General features: G+C 37.4%; 1 protein-coding gene across 12 annotated transcripts in view; it reads right to left on the minus strand.

The window, feature by feature from the left end:
* Positions 1-21399, minus strand: part of SLC25A21 (solute carrier family 25 member 21) — a 485208-nt gene that overhangs the window by 442521 nt on the left and 21288 nt on the right. For 3 of the 12 annotated variants that reach the window (XR_008299378.1, XR_008299379.1, XM_053224381.1), the window contains exons 2-3: positions 16647-16720; positions 11708-11854 (exon numbers count right to left, since the gene is read on the minus strand). The exons of 7 other annotated variants lie outside the window; for them this stretch is intronic. Coding sequence is in view for 3 of the 5 variants with exons in the window: in XM_053224381.1 (XP_053080356.1) it covers positions 11730-11854; positions 16647-16720 (199 nt within the window). In the remaining 2 variants the exon portion in view is untranslated. Of the gene's footprint in view, positions 1-1790; positions 11855-16646; positions 16721-21399 lie in introns of those variants that run through there. 2 more of the 12 variants (XM_053224382.1, XM_053224380.1) reach the window with 2 other exon arrangements.

The raw sequence follows: 21399 nt of genomic DNA on the forward strand, positions 1-21399 counted from the left end.
TAGACTTCATCTCATCTCATGCTCCAATCTTTCTTTCTTTCAAGAACCAGCTGGAAAGTCATGTCCTTCATCAAGTGTCTCCCAAAGTCCAGAGGCAGAAGTAAATTCAGGTCTGTACAGGCAGTAGTCTCTCTCATGCTCTATATTGCCTTTTTTTTCTTCTTTTCCCCCTAGTTTTACTGCAATATAGCTGACAAGTAACACTGTATTAGTTCAAGGTGTACATCATAACGATTTAATAGATGTACATACTGTGAAATGATTACCACAATAAGTTAATTAACATCCACAATTTCAAATAGTTAGATTTTTTTTCTTCTATGAGAAGTTTCTTTTTCTTGTTATGAGAACATTTTTCTTTCCTGAGGAACTTAACCATCTTGATGATCTCCAGAAAAATTAAGATGATGCCTTGTCCTAATAGGCCCCTAACTCCTTCCTGACATTTCTGAGACTGTCTCTTGTGACAGGGAATAATTCTTTTTTTCTTGTTGAATTCCTCTAATTGTTTATAACCCTTACATTAAACTACTTTGTAACTCTTACCCACAGATCTAAATTATGCATTCTAGAGTTACATGCAAATCTAATCTAAGTTTCATAGTACAATCCTTCATTATGTTTTATTTTCCAGACTAAACACTCCCATTAGAAATGGATTCTAGACCCTTTATCATCGTTGTCATCCATTTAAATGTATCTTACATTTCATCAAGACCTTCAAATCTTCCCAACAGAAATAGAAAAGAAACATAAATAAGAGAATATGATGACAATAATAAATATATGAGGTGAAAAAAGTACTACAGAAACACAGTGGAAGGAACAATTACCTGGCTTAAGAAGTGATTAATTATTATACATTTTTTAATTTTTAAAAAATTTTTAATGTTTATTTTTGAGAGAGAGAGAGAACATGAGGAGGGGAGGGGCAGAGGGGGGGGGGGGGACACAGAATCTGAAGCAGGCTCCAGGCTCTGAACTGTCAGCACAGAGCCCAATGTGGGGCTCGAACTCACAAACCATGAGATCATGCCCTAAGCCCAAGTCAGACACTTAACCCACTGAGCCACCCAGTCACGCCAAGAAGTCATCAATTATTAATCAATGAAATAATTAAATAAGACTAAATTGGGGCCAGATAATCCTAAGAACTCCCCTTCAAACACCTATTTATGGGTCACAGTTTTCCAAGATATATAGCAAATAGTAAACAAAACTAGTAAAAACTAACATTGAACATATGGCATGTACCAGGCAGTGTGCACACACTTTTTATATATCAGATAATTTAATCCTCACAATAACCCTTTAAGGTAGATATTATCATTACATCAATTTACAGGTGAAGAAACTGAAGCTTTACAAACTGATTTGCTGACAGTAACAAGTAAATGGCAGAACCAACACTCCACCCAGGCATATCTGGTTCCAAAGCCCAAGCTGTTAAATCTCAAACTATATGACTCACTTTTAAAAATAAAGACAGATAGGTTGGTAGATAGACAGAAAGGCAGAAAGATGGATGGAAAATTAAAAAGTGGATGTGGTCACATAAGTTTGGAAAACTCAAGTTATATAAAGAACAGGGAACTGCTTGACTTCTCCGAACCTTTAAAATGCTGATTTACATGGTCAATCCTCAACGGGGGGGATGCAGTACACCAAATTTTGTACTGTGTTTCCCAAATTTATTTAAATAAGTGCATCTTGCAGGACTAGTGTTCTATAACACACATTTTGGGAAATGCTGTGTTAGATTAAAAACAGCTCTTTAAATTTTTTTCCAGCACATTTGTTTAATCTGTTATGAATCTACCCACTAGTGCTTGTGCAAGTGAATTTTCATAACTAAATTCTTAACTTGGGCAACCAACTACCTGAATATAGTCTAGGGAGTAGAGAGGAATGTGGCTGGACAGTAGCTCATTCTTTCCTTTATTCATTCAAAAGAAAGTAATGAACAGCTACCATGAACTAGGCTCTGTGCTACGTACAGGGCATACAAAAATGGCAGTAACTCAACTCCTTCTGTCAAGGCGCTGATTGTATTGCGGACGATGCAGATGGAGACACACTGCCCATCTCGAGGAGCGTAACTCACACTGCAGACTGTGTGCACAGTAGCCTCATGTAGAAGCTTAGAATGGACACACGCAAAGAAATAATACTATATACTATGATGAACACAACACTGAAATCCTAAACAAAGTTCAGATTCCAGACAGAAGGAAATGTAACTCCATTTGAGGATCAGGGAAGGTTTCACTATAAGATGGGCTGCAGCCTCCTTCTCTTTGCCCTGAATACCAACAGCAGTCCAAATATTATATTGACTTTCTTCTCTCCCACTGACAGAGAACTTATTTTTCAAAATACCGTAAATCAAAGTTATCACTAAACTCAAAATTGCTCAAAAATTGTTCTTTTTATAAAACAGTTTGATTCCTTGTATATATAGACCCATATACCAGATGACAATTTGCCATTATGTCTTCAGTATTTAAAATTCAATGTCAAAAAAATAATAAAATAAAATAAAATAAAATAAAATAAAATAAAATAAAATTCAATGTCAAACAGACACTTGCTTCCCTATAGAATAACTGTGGTGTAAAACGTGTGCCCTATGAATCCTTAGGGCCTATATTCACAGATAATGAGAAATTACTTATATAATGTAATGAGTAAGAAGAATGTTAAAAATATCAACTGGTTGTTTTCTAAGGCATTTTAGTACCTGAAAAACTTCTCCACTTGGAAAAAGAGAAGACTTCAAGATTGTTGCAAAGTCCCCTAAAGTGACATCTTGGACTAATTTAATCTGGGGGGCTCAGGGGAAGGAGATAAAAAGGAGTGACACTAAAATGAAGCCAGGCTGGGACGTCTGAGAGGCTCAGTCAGTTAGAAGTCTGACTTCCGCTCAGGTCATGATCTCACCGTTGCCAAGTTTGAGCCCTGCATTGGGCTCTGTCCTGACAACTCAGAGCCTGAAGCCTGCTTCTGATTCTGTGTCTCTCTCTCTCTCTGCTCCTCCCCACCACCCCCTCAACACTCTGTCTCTCTCTTTCTCTCTCTCTCTCTCAAAAATAAACATTAAAAAAAAAAAATGGAGCCAGGCTGAGTGAGCCTGCTTTACAGTAAATGTCCTTCCAATTCCTCAATTTCAATCATCAACAATGAAAACAAGCATGTATAACTGACAAGATAAGAATGTCCAGGTCTACAGAAAGCAAAAAATGTTATTTTCCTTGTTATGGAGCAACTTTTAAAAATAAAAAATAAAAATGCTACAAATCAATATGCCACTTAATGCCATGTGCCCCACCACACACTTCCTCTAACTAGGGTCTCAAAATTTCCTAGTTAAATAAACGATGTGTTGTAAATAGTGAAAAACTGGAAAGAACGATATATCCAACAACAGGGGATTCAGTAAATAAATTTTGGAATACTTTTATTAAAAGGTGGTATTTATACTCATAAAATGATAAATATCCTTATACTATAATTTAAACATATGAAATTTTATAAAATGTATCATGAGATTCCTATATATAAACACATAAACTAAAGACTAGAAGGAAATGTATCAAAATAACTATGAGTGATTTTAATTTTCCTCATTATGCTTTTCTATATTTTCCAAATTCCCCAAATTAAGTTGTATAGGTTTTAAAAGAAAGAAAAATTGCTACCCTCTTTAAGGTTCTTCCTTCTCATTTTATTTTTCCTTCAGGGGGCATTGACTTAGGACATTGAATAATAACAGAATTTTAAATTTCATATCACCTTTGCCTAATGTTTACAGTTATATTACAGGGCACATACAACACTAATAGGTTTTCCCAATATATTATTGTTACCTATAGCAAAGATAAAAAATATATACCTGAACATATGGCTGGGCTGTAATGATTCCTTTCTTGAACTGAAGGGTTTGATTTCCAAGGTTGAAAGTATCAGTAAGACCACTTTTGGTTACAGATGTTACCTCTGTGCAAATACAGGGTAAAGTGTGAATGGGATCTGAATGGATGGCTATCAACAGAAAGCTCTGCACTAGGTAAAAGCCAGGCCACCAAAGCTCTAGTTCTGGTTATGCTGCGAAAAGGCTGTGTGACCTTTGAACCAATCACATCTTCTTAGAGTGTCAGTTTCCATATATGTAAAATTGGGAAATTAACAATTTACTTCTCCAAGGAAGGACTCTACTAATACGAGGACTGCAAATGCATACATACTGGAGAGTCATATACAGAACAGGGTGATACTTAGGTCAATTTAACCACTTAAAAAAGATTCTCTAAAATTCTAGAATCTGTAATTTACAAACTCCTGGTCTGCCACTAGCTAGAAGTTTTTCTGAAAACCATTTGATCTACTAAGACCACCGTAAAACAAGGCAATGAACTAGATGATCTCTACATTTCATTCTAGCACTAAATCTATGATGTGGAATTGAAATATAAGTCTAGAGAGGACAAAGAGAAAGTAAAAAAGGATTGCAATAAACATGACATTCTCTGGCTTCCTTGTTTTTACAATGGGTTAGATTTTTTTTTAATTGTGTTACTTGGTGGAGGGATAAGTAGGGGTAACTCCTGCATTCCAGTTGATGGTAGAAAGCAATTATTAAAAAACAAAACAAAACAATCATGATTAGGTTAAGAAGCAGAAAATCAGTTACCCAAATGCTATTACTTTACAAACAATAATTAGATCCAGAAGGTGTAAACATCTAGCACTTTCTGACAACTAGAAAGCACTTAATATTTACTTTATGAGTTATGATTATTGTTGTTCTATTTGAATAAAAATGGACTAGGAGCAGGCAGTCCTCAATGGAAGATTCTGGTGTTCAGAAATCCCTTTCCTTTCTCTTTCAAAAGACTCCAAGTCTATGGACCCATTAAACATCATTATATGTTTATGGTCTAGCACCATGGGAAGGAATCAACTGCCCATATATTGTGGCAATATCTCCCTAAATTGGGTAAGTGTCAAAAGAAACTGAAAGTACCTAACAATTTAACATATAACAATTGTTATAGGAACAATTTGTTCATATAAATTAGGCACGATTATGTTTTCCAATGTATGACACATGATATCACAATATTAAAAAATCTGGATACTATTTAAGGATGTGGTCCCAAAGTCTTTCATCATATCTCTTTTTATCCTACATACAACTGGGAAGAGAGAAAAGATGGCAGCATGGGAGGATGCTGGGCTCACCTCGTCCTGCTGATCGCTTAGATTCCACCCACATTTGCCTAAATAACCCAGAAAACCACCAGAAGACTAGCAGAACGTACTCTCAAGAGGCAAGTGTAGACAAGGGGCCCATGGAAGAGGGTAGGAAGGGCAGAGATGCAGTGTGTGCTACACGGACTGGCAGGAGGGAGCCAGGGTGGTGGAGGGGCAGTCCACCAGGCAAGGCAGAGCCCCTGAGGTCTGGCTCACAAAAACGGAGGGTATGGACTGTGTGAGTTCTAACAGCCAGCGGGACTTAACATCTGGAATTTTAAAAGTCAACAGCTCTGCTCTCGAAGAGCGGGGAGGGCGAGAGGACACTGGGAGGGAGAGCTATTGAGTCCTGGAACAACAGAGCTCGGAGGGGGAACAAAGGCACTGGCAAGCACCATTTCCCTTTCCCATCCCCCAGCCAAAATTCCAAAGGGAACCAGTTCCCCTCACCTAAGGTGCTTGACCCTGCAAATGCCCAATGCTGTGCTTCTGTGGATCCACTCCTCCAATGGGCCTGCCTCCCTCCCGGTGCTGCAGGGCCCCTCCCACAGGGGACCACCAATGGCAAAGCTAGCTAACCTGCCCCTCCCGCCCCTGTGCACCTTCACGGATCCACCCTAATATGCCCTTGGCCAGATCCCATTGAAGCAGCACCACAAGCCTGGCAGTGTACAAGCAGCCCAGACAGGGGCCACACCACTCCACAGTGAGTCCTGCCCCTGGGAGAGGGGAAGATAGATACACACCAGTCTGACTGTGGCCCCAGCAGCGGCCTGGGGGCAGACATCGGGTCTGGCTGTGGCCCCACCCACCAACACAAGTTTCTCTGGACAGCACAGGGGAAGTGCCCTGCAGTTTGGAGCTACCTCAGGGACTACCCAAAATGACCAAACGGAAGAATTCTCCTCAAAAGAAACTCCAGGAAGTAGCGACAGCTAACGAATTGATCAAAACCGATTTAAGTAACATAACAGAACAAGAATTTAGAATAATAGTCATAAAATTAATCACTGGGCTTGAAAAAAGCATAGAGGACAGCAGAGAATCTATTGCTACAGAGATCAAGGGACTAAAAAATAGTCGTGAGGAACTAAAAAATGCTATAAATGAGTTACAAAATAAAATGGAGGCAGCCATAGCATAGATTGAAGAGGCAGAGGAGAGAATAGGTGAATTAGAAGATAAAATTATGGAAAAATAGGAAGCTGAGAAAAAGAGAGATAAAAAAAATCCAGAAGTATCAGGGGAGAATTAGAGAACTAGGTGAAGCAATCAAGCAGAACAATATCCATATCATAGGAATTCCAGAAGAAGAAGAGAGAGAGAAAGAGGCTGAAGGTGTACTTGAACAAATCATAGCTGAGAACTTCCCTGATCTGGGGAAGGAAACAGGCATTGAAATCCAAGAGGCACAGAGAACTCCCTTCAGATGTAACTTGAATCGATCTTCTGCACAACATGTCATAGTGAAACTGGAAAAATACAAGGATAAAGAGAGAATTCTGAAAGCACCTAGGGATAAACAGGCCCTAACTTACAAAGATAGACACATGATGGTAGTAGCAGACCCATCTACTGAAACTTGGCAGGCCAGAAAGGAATGGCAGGAAATCTTCAATGTGATGAACAGAAAAAATATGCAGCCCAGAATCCCTTATCCAGCAACTCTGTCATTCAGAATAGAAGGAGAGGTAAAGGTTTTCCCAAACAAACAAAAATTGAAGGATTTCGTCACCACTAAACCAGCCCTACAAGAGATCCTAAGGGGGACTTTGTGAGTGAAATGTTGCAAGGACCACAAAGTACCAGAGACATCACTACAAGCATGAAACCTACAGACACCACAGTGACTCTAAACCTGTATCTTTCAATAATAATACTGAATGTAAATGGACTAAATGCTCCAACCAAAAGACACAGGGTATCAGAATGGATTAAAAAAAACAAAAAAAAAAACCAAGACCCATCTATTTGCTGCCTACAAGAGACCCATTTTAGACCTGAGGACACCTTCAGATTGAAAGTGAGGGGATGGAGAACTATTTATCATGCTACTGGAAGTCCAGAGAAAGCTAGAGTAGCCATGCTTATATCAGACAAACTAGACTTTAAATTAAAGGCTATAACAAGAGATGAAGAAGGGCATTATATAATAATTACAGGGCCTATCCATCAGGAAGAGCTAACAATTACAAATGTCTATGCACCGAATACGGAAGCCCCCAAATATATAAAACAATTAATCACAGACATAAGCAACCTTATTGATAAGAATGTGGTAATTGCAGGGGACTTAATACCCCACTTAAAGCAATGGATAGATCATCTAGACACAGAATCAATAAAGAAACAAGGGCCCTGAATGATACATTGGATCAGATGGACTTGACAGATATATTTAGAACTCTGCATCCCAAAGCAACAGAATATACTTTCTTCTCGAGTGCACATGGAACATTCTCCAAGATAGATCACATACTGGGTCACAAAGCAGCCCTTCATAAGTATAAAAGAATTGAGATCATACCATGCACACTTTCAGACCACAATGCTATGAAACTTGAAATCAACCACAGGAAAAAGTCTGGAAAACGTCCAAAAACATGGAGGTTAAAGAACACCCTACTAAAGAATGAATGGGTCAACCAGACAATTAGAGAAGAAATTAAACAATATATGGAAACAAATGAAAATGAAAACAACAATCCAAATGCTTTGGGATGCAGCAAAGGCAGTCCTGAGAGGAAAATACACTGCAATCCAAGCCTATCTCAAGAAACAAGAAAAACCCCAAATACAAAATCTAACAGCACACCTAAAGGAAATAGAAGCAGAACAGCAAAGATACCCGAAACCCACCAGAAGAAGAGAAATAATAAAGATCAGGACAGAAATAAACAATATAGAATCTAAAAAAACAGTAGAGCAGATCAATGAAACCAAGAGTTGGTTTTTTGAAAAAATAAAATTAATAAACCTCTAGCCAGGCTTCTCAAAAAGAAAAGGGAGAGGACCCAAATAGATAAAATCATGAATAAAAATGGAATTATTACAACCAATCCCTCAGAAATACAAGCAATTATCAGGGAATACTATGAAAAATTATATGCCAACAAACTGGACAACCTGGAAGAAATGGACAAATTCCTAAACACCCACACACTTCCAAAACTCAAACAGGAAGAAACAGGAAATTTGAACAGACCCATAGCCAGCGAAGAAATTGAATCAGTTATCCTACATACAACTTAGAATAAAAATATTGTCTACATTTATTTTTTAAAATTTTTACTGAGGTAAAATTGACTTACAATACCCTGTTAATTTCAGGGATTTATCATAGTGATTTAATACTTTTATGCATCACAAAATGATCCCCATAAGCCTAGTTACCAACTGTCACATAAAAATTACAATATATTGACTATATTCCGTATGTTGTACATTACATCCACATGACTTTATTGTGTTTTTTTTTGCTTCAAAGAGAATAAATTCTGCTTTATTCAACTATATAATACCATTTTTCACAGAACGTGCTTTTATTTATTTTTTGTTTTGAAAAGTTTTTTTATTTTAATTCCAGTTAGTTTACATACAGTGTAATATTAGTTTCAGGTGTACAATATAGTAACTTAATACTTCCATACATCACCTTGTGCTCATCACAACAAGTGCATTCCTTAATCCCCATCATCTATTTAACCCATCCTCCCACCCACCTCCCCTTTGGTAATCATCAGTTTGTTCTCTATAGTTAAGAGTCTGTTTCTTGGTTTGCGTCTCTCTCTTCTTTTCCCCTTTGCTCATTTGTTTTGTTTCTTAAATTCCACATGAGTGAAATCATATGGTATTTGTCTTTCTCTGACTTATTTCACTTAGCCATATACTCTCTAGCTCTCTCCATGTCATTGTAAAGGGCAAGGTTTCATTCTTTTTATGGCTGAATAATGTCCCACTGTGTATATATACCATATCTTCTTTATCCATTCATCAATCAATGGACACTTGCACTGTTTCTATAATTTGGCTATTGTAGATAATGCTTCTATAAACATCAGAGTGCATGTATCCCTTTGATTTAGTATTTTTGTATTCTTTGGGTAAATACCTAGTACTGCAATTTCTGGCTAATAGGGTAGTTCTATTTTTAACTTTTTGAGGAACTTCCATTCCAGAGTGGCTTTTCCAGAGTAGCTGCACCAGTTTGCATTTCCACCAACAGTGAAAGAGTGTTCCCCTTTCTCCACATCCTTGCCAACACCTGTTGTTCCTTCTATTGTTGATTCTGACAGGTGTGACGTGATAATCTCATCATAGTTTTGATTTGCTTTTCTGATGATCAGTGATACTGAGCATCTTTTCATGTCCCCATGACTTATTTTATAACTGGAAGTTGTAACTCTCAATCCCCTTCAACTATTTATCCTGTCCCCTACCTCTTCCCCACTCTAGTAACCAAGAGTCTTGTTTCCTGTATCTATGAATCTGTTTCTGTTTTAGTTTGTTTTGTTTGTTTGTTTTGTTTTATAGATTCCCCACATAAGTGAAATCATATGGTATTTGTCTTTCTCTGACTTATTTCACTTAGCACAATACCCTTTCGGTCCATCCATGTTGTTGCAAATGGCAACATTTCATTATTTTTTATGGCTGAATAATATAATGCGTGTGTATGTATGTATGTATATATATCTCATATCTTCTTTATCCATTCATCCACTAATGTCCACTTTGGCCATCTGTATGTCTTCTTTAGAAAAATATCTATTCAAGTTCTTTGCCCATACATTTTTATTTTAATTAAAGTCAAGATATTGTTCCACTGTGGCCTGGCTGATAGCTTTCTTCCTTGCACATGCACTATGCATACCACAATCAGGAGCTGAATAGCTTTGTCATTAATAAGGACTCGAATACGCATTAGTTGTGCTGTTACAAACATGGCAGTTCACTAACATTGGATCAATAAGACACCATTACAAAACCATCAATCAAGGCTTGACAGCACTGGTGCTTTATCAGAGCCACTGAATTGGAATCTGACCAATATCAATGCCCTTATCATTATATACCTAAAATAAGGGAGGAAACTAATTTCTGAAATTAATTTAATTATACATATAGTATTTGTCCTTCACTTTCTGCTGATGATACCAGACTACCAGTGTATCTATACATTTAAAATTCCATGTTACTGATACATTAAAAAGAATTTGTAGAAAAAAAAGAATGTACATGTATATAATTTTATATTTTTGGCAAAATTATACAACACATGCAATGCAACATAGAAATAAGAGGCTATTTTGTTACCACATTGATTTTCACAAATTTACCAGTTCAATTACAGCAAAAAGTTTATATAAACATGTCAGTCGGATCCAATTAATCAAGCATTTACAAGGTGGCTGCTAGATACAGAAGACAAAGAAACATTCAGAATATGATCACCTTCCTACCCTCAAGGAACTTACAAGGATATTTTAGTCTTCCTTACAAAGAAAATCAATTATTTTCCTTAATAGAATTCCCAGAAAAAGGTTTTGCTGAAAATGAATTAATTATATTTTTGCTAAAGTTTTGTGTTTGGAAGAGAGACCATGGAATTGATCTGATTTGAAAGAAAATAGGCAGGGTCTACTAGAAACTACTGAAACACATGTTTTTACAACACTAATATTAAAAGGATATTCCTTGCCCATCCTGGAGAACACTAGGTTCCTGTAAGGTAAAACAAAAAGGAAAAACAAGAAAGTGACAGAGGTAGCACTTATTATAATACAGCCCTAGTTTGGCAGGACTAATAATAACTACCATTTATTGAGTGCCAACCAAGTCCCAGGCACATGATAAACATTATCCTAATTTATTTCATTCATATGTGGAATTTAAGAAATAAAACAAGTGAACAAAAAAAAAGGAGACAAAAAAAAAACCCCAACTCTTAAATACAGAGAATAAACTGGCGGTTGCCAAAAAGGAAGTGGGGGTGGGGAATGGGTGAAACAGGTGAAGGGGATTGAGAGTATACCTGTTGTGATGAGCACAGAGTGATGTATAGAATTGTTGAATCATTATACTGCACACTTGAAACTAATATAACACTGTATGTTAATTATACTATAACAAAGAACTAGTCCCAGATAAAAAAATTATCCTATTCACCCTACAAAGGGAGCATTTTTACCCTAGTTTTTCAAATGAAGAAACTGAGGCCCAATTGGCTTTGGAAATTTGCCTGAAGTCACATAGCTATGAGTGGCAGAACCAGAATTCTAATCCAGGAATGTGTCACCACAACCACCACAAATTTCCACTCACCACAGTTGCCTCTGTACAGAGATATCTCTGTGGATACCTACATGGAAACCTATCATTTGGCCAAAACAAATTTCTTTGACTTGAACTTTAATGCTGCACAATGTAGTTCTAGCACTCTCTCAGTTTTTACCTCCTCTGTAGTTGGATCCTTGTCATTGACTTCTAGTGCTTTTCTTCCCCCTCAATGATGAAAGCTTGAAAGAGTGTGTGGCAATTCCCAACTGTTGGCACATAGTCAGAATGGGTCTCAGATTGTACTTTTTTACCTGTATAAGTCCTAAAATGAAATAATTTCATTGATCAAATGCAAAGTAATCTTCTAAGAGTACAGACACCAGTTCTCTAGTTGACTGCTACATTCAATTATCTTGTCTCAACACACACTGGCATATGAAAAACTCAAAACTAGAAGTCTGGTCAGGAAGCTGGAAGCAGACTAAATCCAACATAATTTCTTATTCTAGTTTTGAATGGTAGTAGAGTTATTTTAGTAAATATGGGATATATTGACACTTGGTAAAGGCCATATGAAGTTGGCTAAGGAGAAGACGGTATTAAAATTTTTACGGAGGGGCACCTGGGTGTCTGACTTTGGCTCAGGTCATGATCTCACAGTTCATGAGTTCGAGTCCTGCGTCGGCTCTGTGCTGACAGCATAGAGCCTGGAGCCTGCTTCAGATTCTGTGTGTGTCTCTCTCTGCCCCTCCCCCACTTATGTGTGTGCACTCTCTCTCTCTTTCAAAAATAAACATAAAAAAATTTTTTTTAATTGTTAAGGAGTAGGAGAAGCCAAATATTTTGCTGTCAGCCAAAGAACAATGAGAATGGGATTCTACGAGAAGGGACTTTAGAATTCAAGAAGTAAACTTACCAAGAGAAAAGTTATGTTATAATGTATATTTAATAGTCAGAAGCTAGTTTTCTTGTCTATTGTGTGCTAAATACACCCATTCCTAAAAAACAGAAATGCCCATTCTGCATCTCCTTACTTTCAGGTCAACAGGCATTCTTCTTTAAGAAATGCCCACATTATAGTGGTTTTCAAATATTATGTTCTTTAAGCCAAGTAATGCCTAGCATTACCATCACCATCAATAAATGGGAGAGAGAGGCACAGAACAGATTCTCCCTCAGTGCCTCTAGGAGGAACCAACTCTGTTGCCACATTGACTTTGGACTCCTAGCCTCCAGAACTATGAGACAATAAGTACCTGTTGCTTTAAGCCCCGTCCCCCAAAATATGTTGCTTAGCAAGAATTTTATCTCTTAAAGCGAAGCATGAATTAGGTCAAATTATGTTATTTTGATGTGCGAATACAAAAGAATCTACCTCTCCAACGTAAACATGCAAGTCAATATGGTTCATTACTCTACATTTTGAAAACTTCTTCGTTTACACAAATGCATAATCTAAATGGTGCTGTCCAGTACAGTAGTTACCAGCCACATGTGGCTATTTAAATTTAAATTAGTTATGATTAAATAAAATTAAAAATTAATTTCCTCAATTCCACTGGCCACATTTGAAGCACTCAGCACCCACATGTGACTAGTAGCTACTACACTGGGCAGCACAGATAAATATTTCCATCCATGCGAAACGATCTACTCGAAAGTGCTGCTGTAGAAGGGAAGAGATATAGACTAGAGAGCCACTGCCATAACCACTGCTTCTATTTAGGGAAATTCCTGGTTTTTCATCCAACACTGACTTCATTACACTCATATAATGACAGCTATACTTCACAGTCCCATAAATATCACTTTCTTGGCTTTACAACCTAAAGAAACTAAGAACTAGCACTGTATTATGCACAGTGGCTGATCAGCATCAAGTTTGGAGATGCTATCATCCTGACCTTTCTATTGGCAGGCGTTATCTTATGCAGTTCGATTTGTTTGGATTAGAACTCAGTTGGGGTGAGAGAATGGAAAACATGATCTCCCCCTTCAACAATGACCCAAACTTATCCACTGTTCCTTTTGAGATTGTTCCTAAGTGACCACAAAGTACATTTTACACTAACAGCAATCCTGCACTTTTCAAAAACCATAATAAGCCCTCCAGATAATAAAAAGATTGATCCTGGATAGAGGAAAGCTGTGCATTTCCCCCGGTCCCATATTCTATAATGGATATAGAAACATGGTATTGAGTACATTTTAAATAAGAGTGCTCAGAACAATCTACTCACAAGGCAGACAATCAATATTCCAAAGTGTACCTAGAGTTCTCAAAACAGGTTTAGAGTTTTTTTCTAATTTATTATAGGGGTTCAAAGTTGTCATAAATATAATTATGGAATCTATATTACTTGCCTTAATTAAAGTCTCCAAATACCTTTGAGAATTATTTTAACAGTTTCTCCCAAGACCAATGTCTTTGGCATTATCAAAAACTTTTAAAAGACTTTTTTTTAAAACAAGGATTCAGTATCCATAGCATCCTATGAGAAAGACAAAGAGTGAAAATAAAGCTGAGTCCTCCTAGTAAGGCAGCCTAGATCCATTCTGTAACAGATTGTCCCAGTAAGAGAAAACAATGGCCAGTTTGAGTCCAGGGAGATATCATGACATATATCCTTGGGATGGCAGCGAGACATATTTGCTCTGTATTAACATGCAAATTGGATCTATTCTCTTATTATTTTTAACTCTTCTACTTACAACAAGCATATGCAACATGGTATGATGTTTAGAGCATAAACCTAAAGAAAAATAAATAATAAAGTGCATTGCTACAACTGCAAATATGATAGGAACTCTGATCTAAATTTTAAAAATTAGAGGAAATTATTTTTAAAAATTGACATCAGCTCATGTGCATGGTGTGGCTCTTTTGAGAAACATGGGCCCTGAGAGAGACTTCTAGCCAAAGAAGATTTGGTGGTTTCTCATTAAGCCCCTGGAAGTGAGTGAAATGAAAATTAAGTCGTTTATGGAACACATACTCTTGAGACATTCCCTGGCTTGATTAGATGAGGCAACGATACAATGTGGATGTGAATGCTAAACAGATGGGGAAAATAACCATAGAAAAGGGCTGCTGGCTTTGGCCAGATTGTAAAAGGTTTCTCCTAATGGGCAAGCAAAATACACCTCATTGAAAAAGAAGTTTGGGCGGATCTGGCCACTAAAAGAAAAAAGCTGAATACTCTATTGCTGGAGGGGAGGCAGAAGATAATGAATGATTGCAGGGAGGAACAAGGGGGGCTTCTGGGTTACTAGTAATATTCTATTTCTTGACTGGGACAGTGGCTACAAAGTTTGTATACTTTGAATAATTCGTCAAGCTCTATACTTAAAATCTGTGTATTTTTATATGCATATGTTACACTTAATTTTTTTTTTAATGTAAAGAAGTAAAACTCCCCCTCCTCAACAGAAAGTCACACAGACTAACCTCAGAATCTTCGTGGGTTTCAATGAAAGAAGCAACAAAAAGGGATTTGTTTAATGTAACACTAAGGCATGTCATTGAGTCAGACACATGTTGTGGTGACATTTCATCTTTTGAGGTCCTTTTGTGAACATTCTGGTGTGGCATTAGTCCAAGCCCATTGGTGCATGTAAACAAGATGCTTTATGTCTGACTGTTTGGTACTAACCAATGCAGTTGTCAGCCAGCAGACATATGTAGAGTGCCTCATAGATGCATAGTACTTCCTGCACTGGCTAGTGCCGCGAGAGAAGTATTCTGGCCACAGTGACATAAAAATGACCTTTTTCCCCCCTAAGCAACACACCAGCAAGTGTAGAATAATGTAATTCATACTAAGATTAAGGTGCTAAAGTGCTTTATGTTACTTTAATCAAAGAGACTCTCCAAGCATAGGTTAACTAGATTAGTGCAATGGTCTTAACCTTGGCTGCTCTGTAAAATCACCCAGGCAGTTTTGAAAAGCACTGATACTTCAGTTCCATTTCCAGAGATTCTGATTTAATTAGTCTGCAGTGTGACCTAGCCATGGAATTTTTTTTTTTATTATTATTCTCCAGATGACTCTAATGTGCAACCAAGGGTGAAAACCACTGCCTAGGTTGGGACTTAGGTTGATAGCCTATTGCAAAGCTATTTCAGGTAAGAATAACATCAAGAAGAGATACAGGAGAATGAGTAGAAAAGTCCTGTGATTAGGAAGAACTAGCATGTCTGACCAGAAGCAAAGGACCATACTGAGAGATTAGGTTAGATCAGTGGTTCCCAAAGTCTCAGGCAGTTTCCACCCCCCAAAAAAACTCATTTTTGTTTGTTTGGAGTCTCCATTTAAGCTTAGTAAGACCAGCATCATTCATCCTGATTGTAGGTATCAATACCTACAACTGACACTTCTGTGATTTTCTTAGGAGGCAGAATAATTTCTTTACTCCAGAATAGCCCTTATATTCTCTTACCCACTTGAATGATGGAGATATTAAGGATATTAGGTTGCTATTGAAATGCTAACATACTAAGAGAACTTAGGGCAATACTGTATTACCAATGTTCTTAGTTTCAACACATGAAAATAGCTGAGTCGACATATTACTCACATTAACTCATGTAACCTTCACAGCATCCCTATGAGTTTGATTCTTTTATTAATCCCAAACACAAGATACTAAGCCATGGTTAAGTAGAACTTGACACTTATTAATAAGTGGATGAGGTGAGATTCAAAGCCAGACAGTCTGGTCGTCTTCCATCCCACTATACTCATAGGTAAGTTGGAAAAGGACAGCATAGATAGGAAGTACAACTTAAAAGTGGAAGTTTTAAACACCAGGCCAAGAAATTTTAACTTGTGGGTGACAGATGCATATGGCGTGAAATGTAAAAGAAATATTTTTCAGGCATCTGTTTATGGATGGATTGGAAGAGCATATGACACTACTGATTTCTTTGAAATGTTCTTTACTTTAGCTTTCAGGATACTCTTTCTGGTTCTCTTTCCACCTCTCTGGTGACTCAGTTTTCACATTCTGATTCACCTACTGCTTCCTCCTCCTCTTCCTCCTCCTCCTCTTCCTCCTTCTCCTCCTCCACTTTCTCCACCTCCATCTCTCCTTCCTTCTCCTCCTCCACTTACCCTGGTGTTCTTCAGGGTTCTGAATTACTCTTCTGCCCTTCTGGCTTCTCTGATAGCTATGATTCTTAACAGGGCTGTGGAGGATGTGAAGAGGGAAAAGTTTAAGTATCTCAAGTAGGGATGTACTTTTTTAAATCCCCTCGGGTGACCATGATACACACCCCCCATTCCAACACACAGACAAGGTTAAGACTCACTGACAAATATGCTGATGACTCTCAAACCTTCATGGACACCCATCCTAGATTCCAACCTCCTACTGAATAATTCAAATATCACATACATAAAATATAGGTCACGATTCCTCAGGCCCTCTTTGATATTCCCTACCACGTTTAATGGCATCAGACATCATCTTCACCCAGTCTCCAACTGTGAGGCTCGCTCTTACTCAACTTTCCAAATCCAATATACCACCAAATCCAATGATTCTTCCTCAGATCCAGACCTCCTTCTCTTTCCCACAGCCACTGCCCTGAATGTTCATTCTCCCTCCTCTGAATAACAGCAACAACCTTCCAAACAGGCACCTTATGGGAATTCAACCTCTGCATCACCACCAATTTATTTTCCTCAGTAGAATCTGCACATGGCACTGCCCCCCATGGCCCCTCATCTTCTAAATACCTTTCACAGCCTCCTACTGCCTATAGAACAAATACAAAAAAGCATAAAAGAACCACAACACCTGCCCCAATTCATTTCTATAACTTCATCTCTCACCATTCCCTGTGTATTCCTCCTCCGCTAAACCCCAAAACTTCAGTCACACTAAACTCATCCTTCCACGAGGTGATAATAAGCTTTCATGCTTCCAAGTCACTGCAAGTGCTACCTCCTCTGCTTCGGATGTCCTGTTCACTCAGAAAATTCCTACTCACCCTTCAATACCCAACACAATTATTTACTTCCTCAGTAATAATGTTCTGGCTCACTCTTTTGGGTCTCTCAGTACTGGTGGGATCCTCCAGGCCCAAGACCCACTTTATTCCATGTTGTCTTCTCATGTCCACACTTAGCACCTGGCACCTGCTAGATATGCAATACAATCAATGTTTATTAAAGAAAGGACTGAAAAACTTGACCCAGAAGCTAAATAATTATTGAAGTCATCTAGTCAAGAAACTTTACGAAACCAAAACAGAGGTGGTCAAAAATAGAGAGAAGGAGGTAGACTTGAGAGATCAGTGACAGTTTCAATGAGAGGTACATAGAACGGAATAAGGATCAGAGTAACTCAATGTTTTGTGCTTGGGAAATTTGAGGGTTGATGTTTCATGGGTAGTACTAGAAAATATTAGGAAGATGAAATAATTTTTTACCCCGTGATGGGTCCTTTTTATACCAAACACAGCTTTACTTTATGTGAAAAATTTTTTTTCAAGTTTTGAAGTCTTCAAATATTAATTCTAGATTTAGGAGAATCCTTGGATAAAATAATTTTCCTGACATCTGCAATGGCAAAATTATTACTAAAAATCAGGCATGCTGACATTCAGTTACATTTCCCACTACAGTATTCTGACTCTTCAGGTTAGATTTCATATTCTGAACTCAAAAACTGAATACTCCAGGAAAAAAAAAATCTAAAGACACGATTCTCTTGAGAGATTCATAATCAAGTTTAATATTCTATATTTCATCCATGATTCTTACCTTTCTGTCCCTCAACAAATTTACTCATCATTTTTAATGGATCTCCTTCACCCCACTTATGAGTCGTCTCTAAGTTTGAATCCTATGGCACCCTCTTCATTGATTCAAAAAGTATACTTAACTCTTCCTGTACACAATTTAATACTCAGTTCAACAGGTGAAATAGTGGAGTTTTGTGATTTTGAGTGAAGTCTCTGGAATTGAAACCAAGAGTTTGCCACTCACAACATGAACAAGAGTTACTCGACTTCTTTCTCTCCCTCTTCTCCTCTTCTTCGATTTCCTTATTTGTAAAATAAAGTTGTTGACAGGTCCCACAAAACCTGGTTTTGCTCTAATCTTAAAATATACCTATACGTAGTAAGTGTTCACTAAATGTTAAGCATTATGATAATTACTATTATTATCATTTATATAGTTGCGATACCTCAATGACTAGTCCATCTTGAATATTTGTGTTATCTGTCTTAGCTTAAAAATTCCTTCGTTGTTTATGGGAGTGGAAAGATGAACGTCTAAGCAAAGGTTTTGAATGAAACTTAGCACAGAACTGAATTCCATTATAATTAACTTAGAAATAAATCTTGGGGCACCTGGGTGGTTCAGTCGGTTAAACTTCCGACTTCAGGTCAGGTCATGATCTCACATTTCATGGTTTGAGCCCCACATCGAGCTCTGTACAGATAGCTCGGAGCCTGAAGCCTGCTTCGGATTCTGAGTCTCCCTCTCCCTCTGCCCCTTCCCCACTCATGCTCTGTCTCTCTCAAAAATAAATAAAAACATTTAAAAAAAAGGAAATAAGCCTTCAGTAACCTAGTGAGACACTCCAATCTCCTGTCTATATTGTAGTAGTCATCTTACTATGTGCTATGTTCTCCACTGTTTTTAAGACGACATCAAAAAGTATTTAAGCCATCCTCAGGGTGCCTGCGTGGCTCATTAGGTTAAGTGTCCAACTTCAGTTCAGGTCATGATCTCACAGCTCATGGGTTCAAGCCCCGCGTTGGGCTCTGTGCTGACAGCTCAGATCCTGCAGCCTGCTTAGGATTCTGTGTCTCCTTCTCTCTCTCTGTCCCTCCCCCACTCATGCTCCGTCTCTCTCAAAAATAAACATTAAAAAAAATTTAAAGATGACCCATCCTCAACTATTAATTGTAATGCTCTTATCAAATTATGTTTATCTCACCTTGAAATCTCAACAAAAACGAACAGCAAAAAGCAAGAATTTGAACAGCCTTTCATGCCTATGTATACTATGCAGGAGGAATCAAAAAGTGTCTGTTTATTTATCCAGAATTCAACTGTATGAATCCAGGAAATGAAATTTGTCTCTCTTGCTATTATCTAAAGGTGTGGATATTCCTACGAACCAGAGACATTGTTACAATTAAGTTTACTTAAAAATATTTCAATGACCCAGCAATCACACTCCTAGGTATTAACCCAATGAGCTGAAAACTTATATCCACACAAAACTCTACACACAAATGTTTATAGCAGCTTTACTCATAATTGTCAAACTTGAAAGTAAGCAAGATGTCCTTCAACAGATAAATCAATAAACAAGTTGTGATATATCCCATACAATGGAATGTTATTCAGCCAAGAAAAGACATGGGAGCCTTACATGCATGTTGCTTAGTGAAAGAAGCCAGTCTGAAAAGGCTACATACTATATGATTCCAACTACATAACATTCTGAAAAAAGAAAAACAGCAAAAAAAGGCCATGATCGTCAGAAGTTGTAGGGGTGGAAATGAATATGTAGAACACCAGGGATTTTCAAGGAGTGAAACTATTTTGTATGATTCTGTAATGGCAGATACATGGCAATACGCGTCTGACAAAATCAGTATGGCGCTGATTTTTTAAAACTAGAATATTAAAATGTTACATTTATGTTTATGTATTACTATTTATTCATTTGTGTCAATTACATTTCTTTCCAAAATTTAATTTTGCCCATATGCAAAAATCCCAATTTTAGTTCCCTGTTGGAAGCATAAACATCAGCTGATTTTCTTTAAAACTTTCTTATTGCTGATGTCAAGTATGTGAATACATTAGGCTGAAATATAAGCAAGTAAGTACATAAGAAAACCTCCTTTAGTGGCTCCCAAATGCATCTTCATTTGTGCCAGATATCTGATTTTTATACATCACTACATTATAGGATCTCGAGTAACGCCAAAAAAAAAAAAAAAAAAAAGAATGAGATCATATAGTGTAAGCCATCACTACTATGTAGTCTGCTTTATCTAGGAATTAATCTGGCAATTATCTCTGTTATTCTCTAAAGTGAATGGTATATCATTAAAGTAGCCAAAAGGCATCAACACTTCTGCAAAAGTTAGAGTCTATTACCATTTAGCATATCTGTATGTCAATAAATTAGTTTTACAGGGCTTCCTTAGCAATTGACACTCAACAGAAAATGTATAAAACAATTCAAGCATGCTAGAGGTGTGTCATCCATTAAGGACACACTCATCAATGTCAATAAAATAGTATTCCATTTTTTTTTAAACTTTTTTTAACGTTTATTTATTTTTGAGACGGAGAGAGACAGAGCATGAACAGGGAGGGTCAGAGAGAGGGAGACACAGAATCTGAAACAGGCTCCAGGCTCTGAGCTGTCAGTACAGAGCCTGACACGGGGCTCGAACTCACGGACCGCGAGATCATGACCTGAGCCGAAGTCGGCCACTTAACCGACTGAGCCACCCAGGCACCCCAGTATTCCATTTTTTAAAACTTTTATTTATGTTGCTTGGATTGCTAGATTCCTTTTGTCTTTGTTTTACCCCAAAACTCGTTTCTTAAAATATTTTGCACATATTCCACTTGCTTCTCTCTTGATTAATCATCAACCTCTTAGGGAGTTATCAGTTACTCTATTAAAGTAACAGAACCAGATATAATATCTCACCTCCCAAAGGCATTTATTCCCCAGGTGATTTTTAAAAAATCTACTGAAGAAATATATTCCCACCTTCAAAACACTGAGACAAGGAAAAAGACAATAGAAGAGATAAAGAAAAAGAAACGACAATAGTGCTCCTAGAAGTTTTAACTCATGATCTACCACGTCAAGTAA

This window comes from Acinonyx jubatus, chromosome B3 (assembly GCF_027475565.1).
Source record: "Acinonyx jubatus isolate Ajub_Pintada_27869175 chromosome B3, VMU_Ajub_asm_v1.0, whole genome shotgun sequence".
Taxonomy (NCBI): Eukaryota; Metazoa; Chordata; class Mammalia; order Carnivora; family Felidae; genus Acinonyx; species Acinonyx jubatus.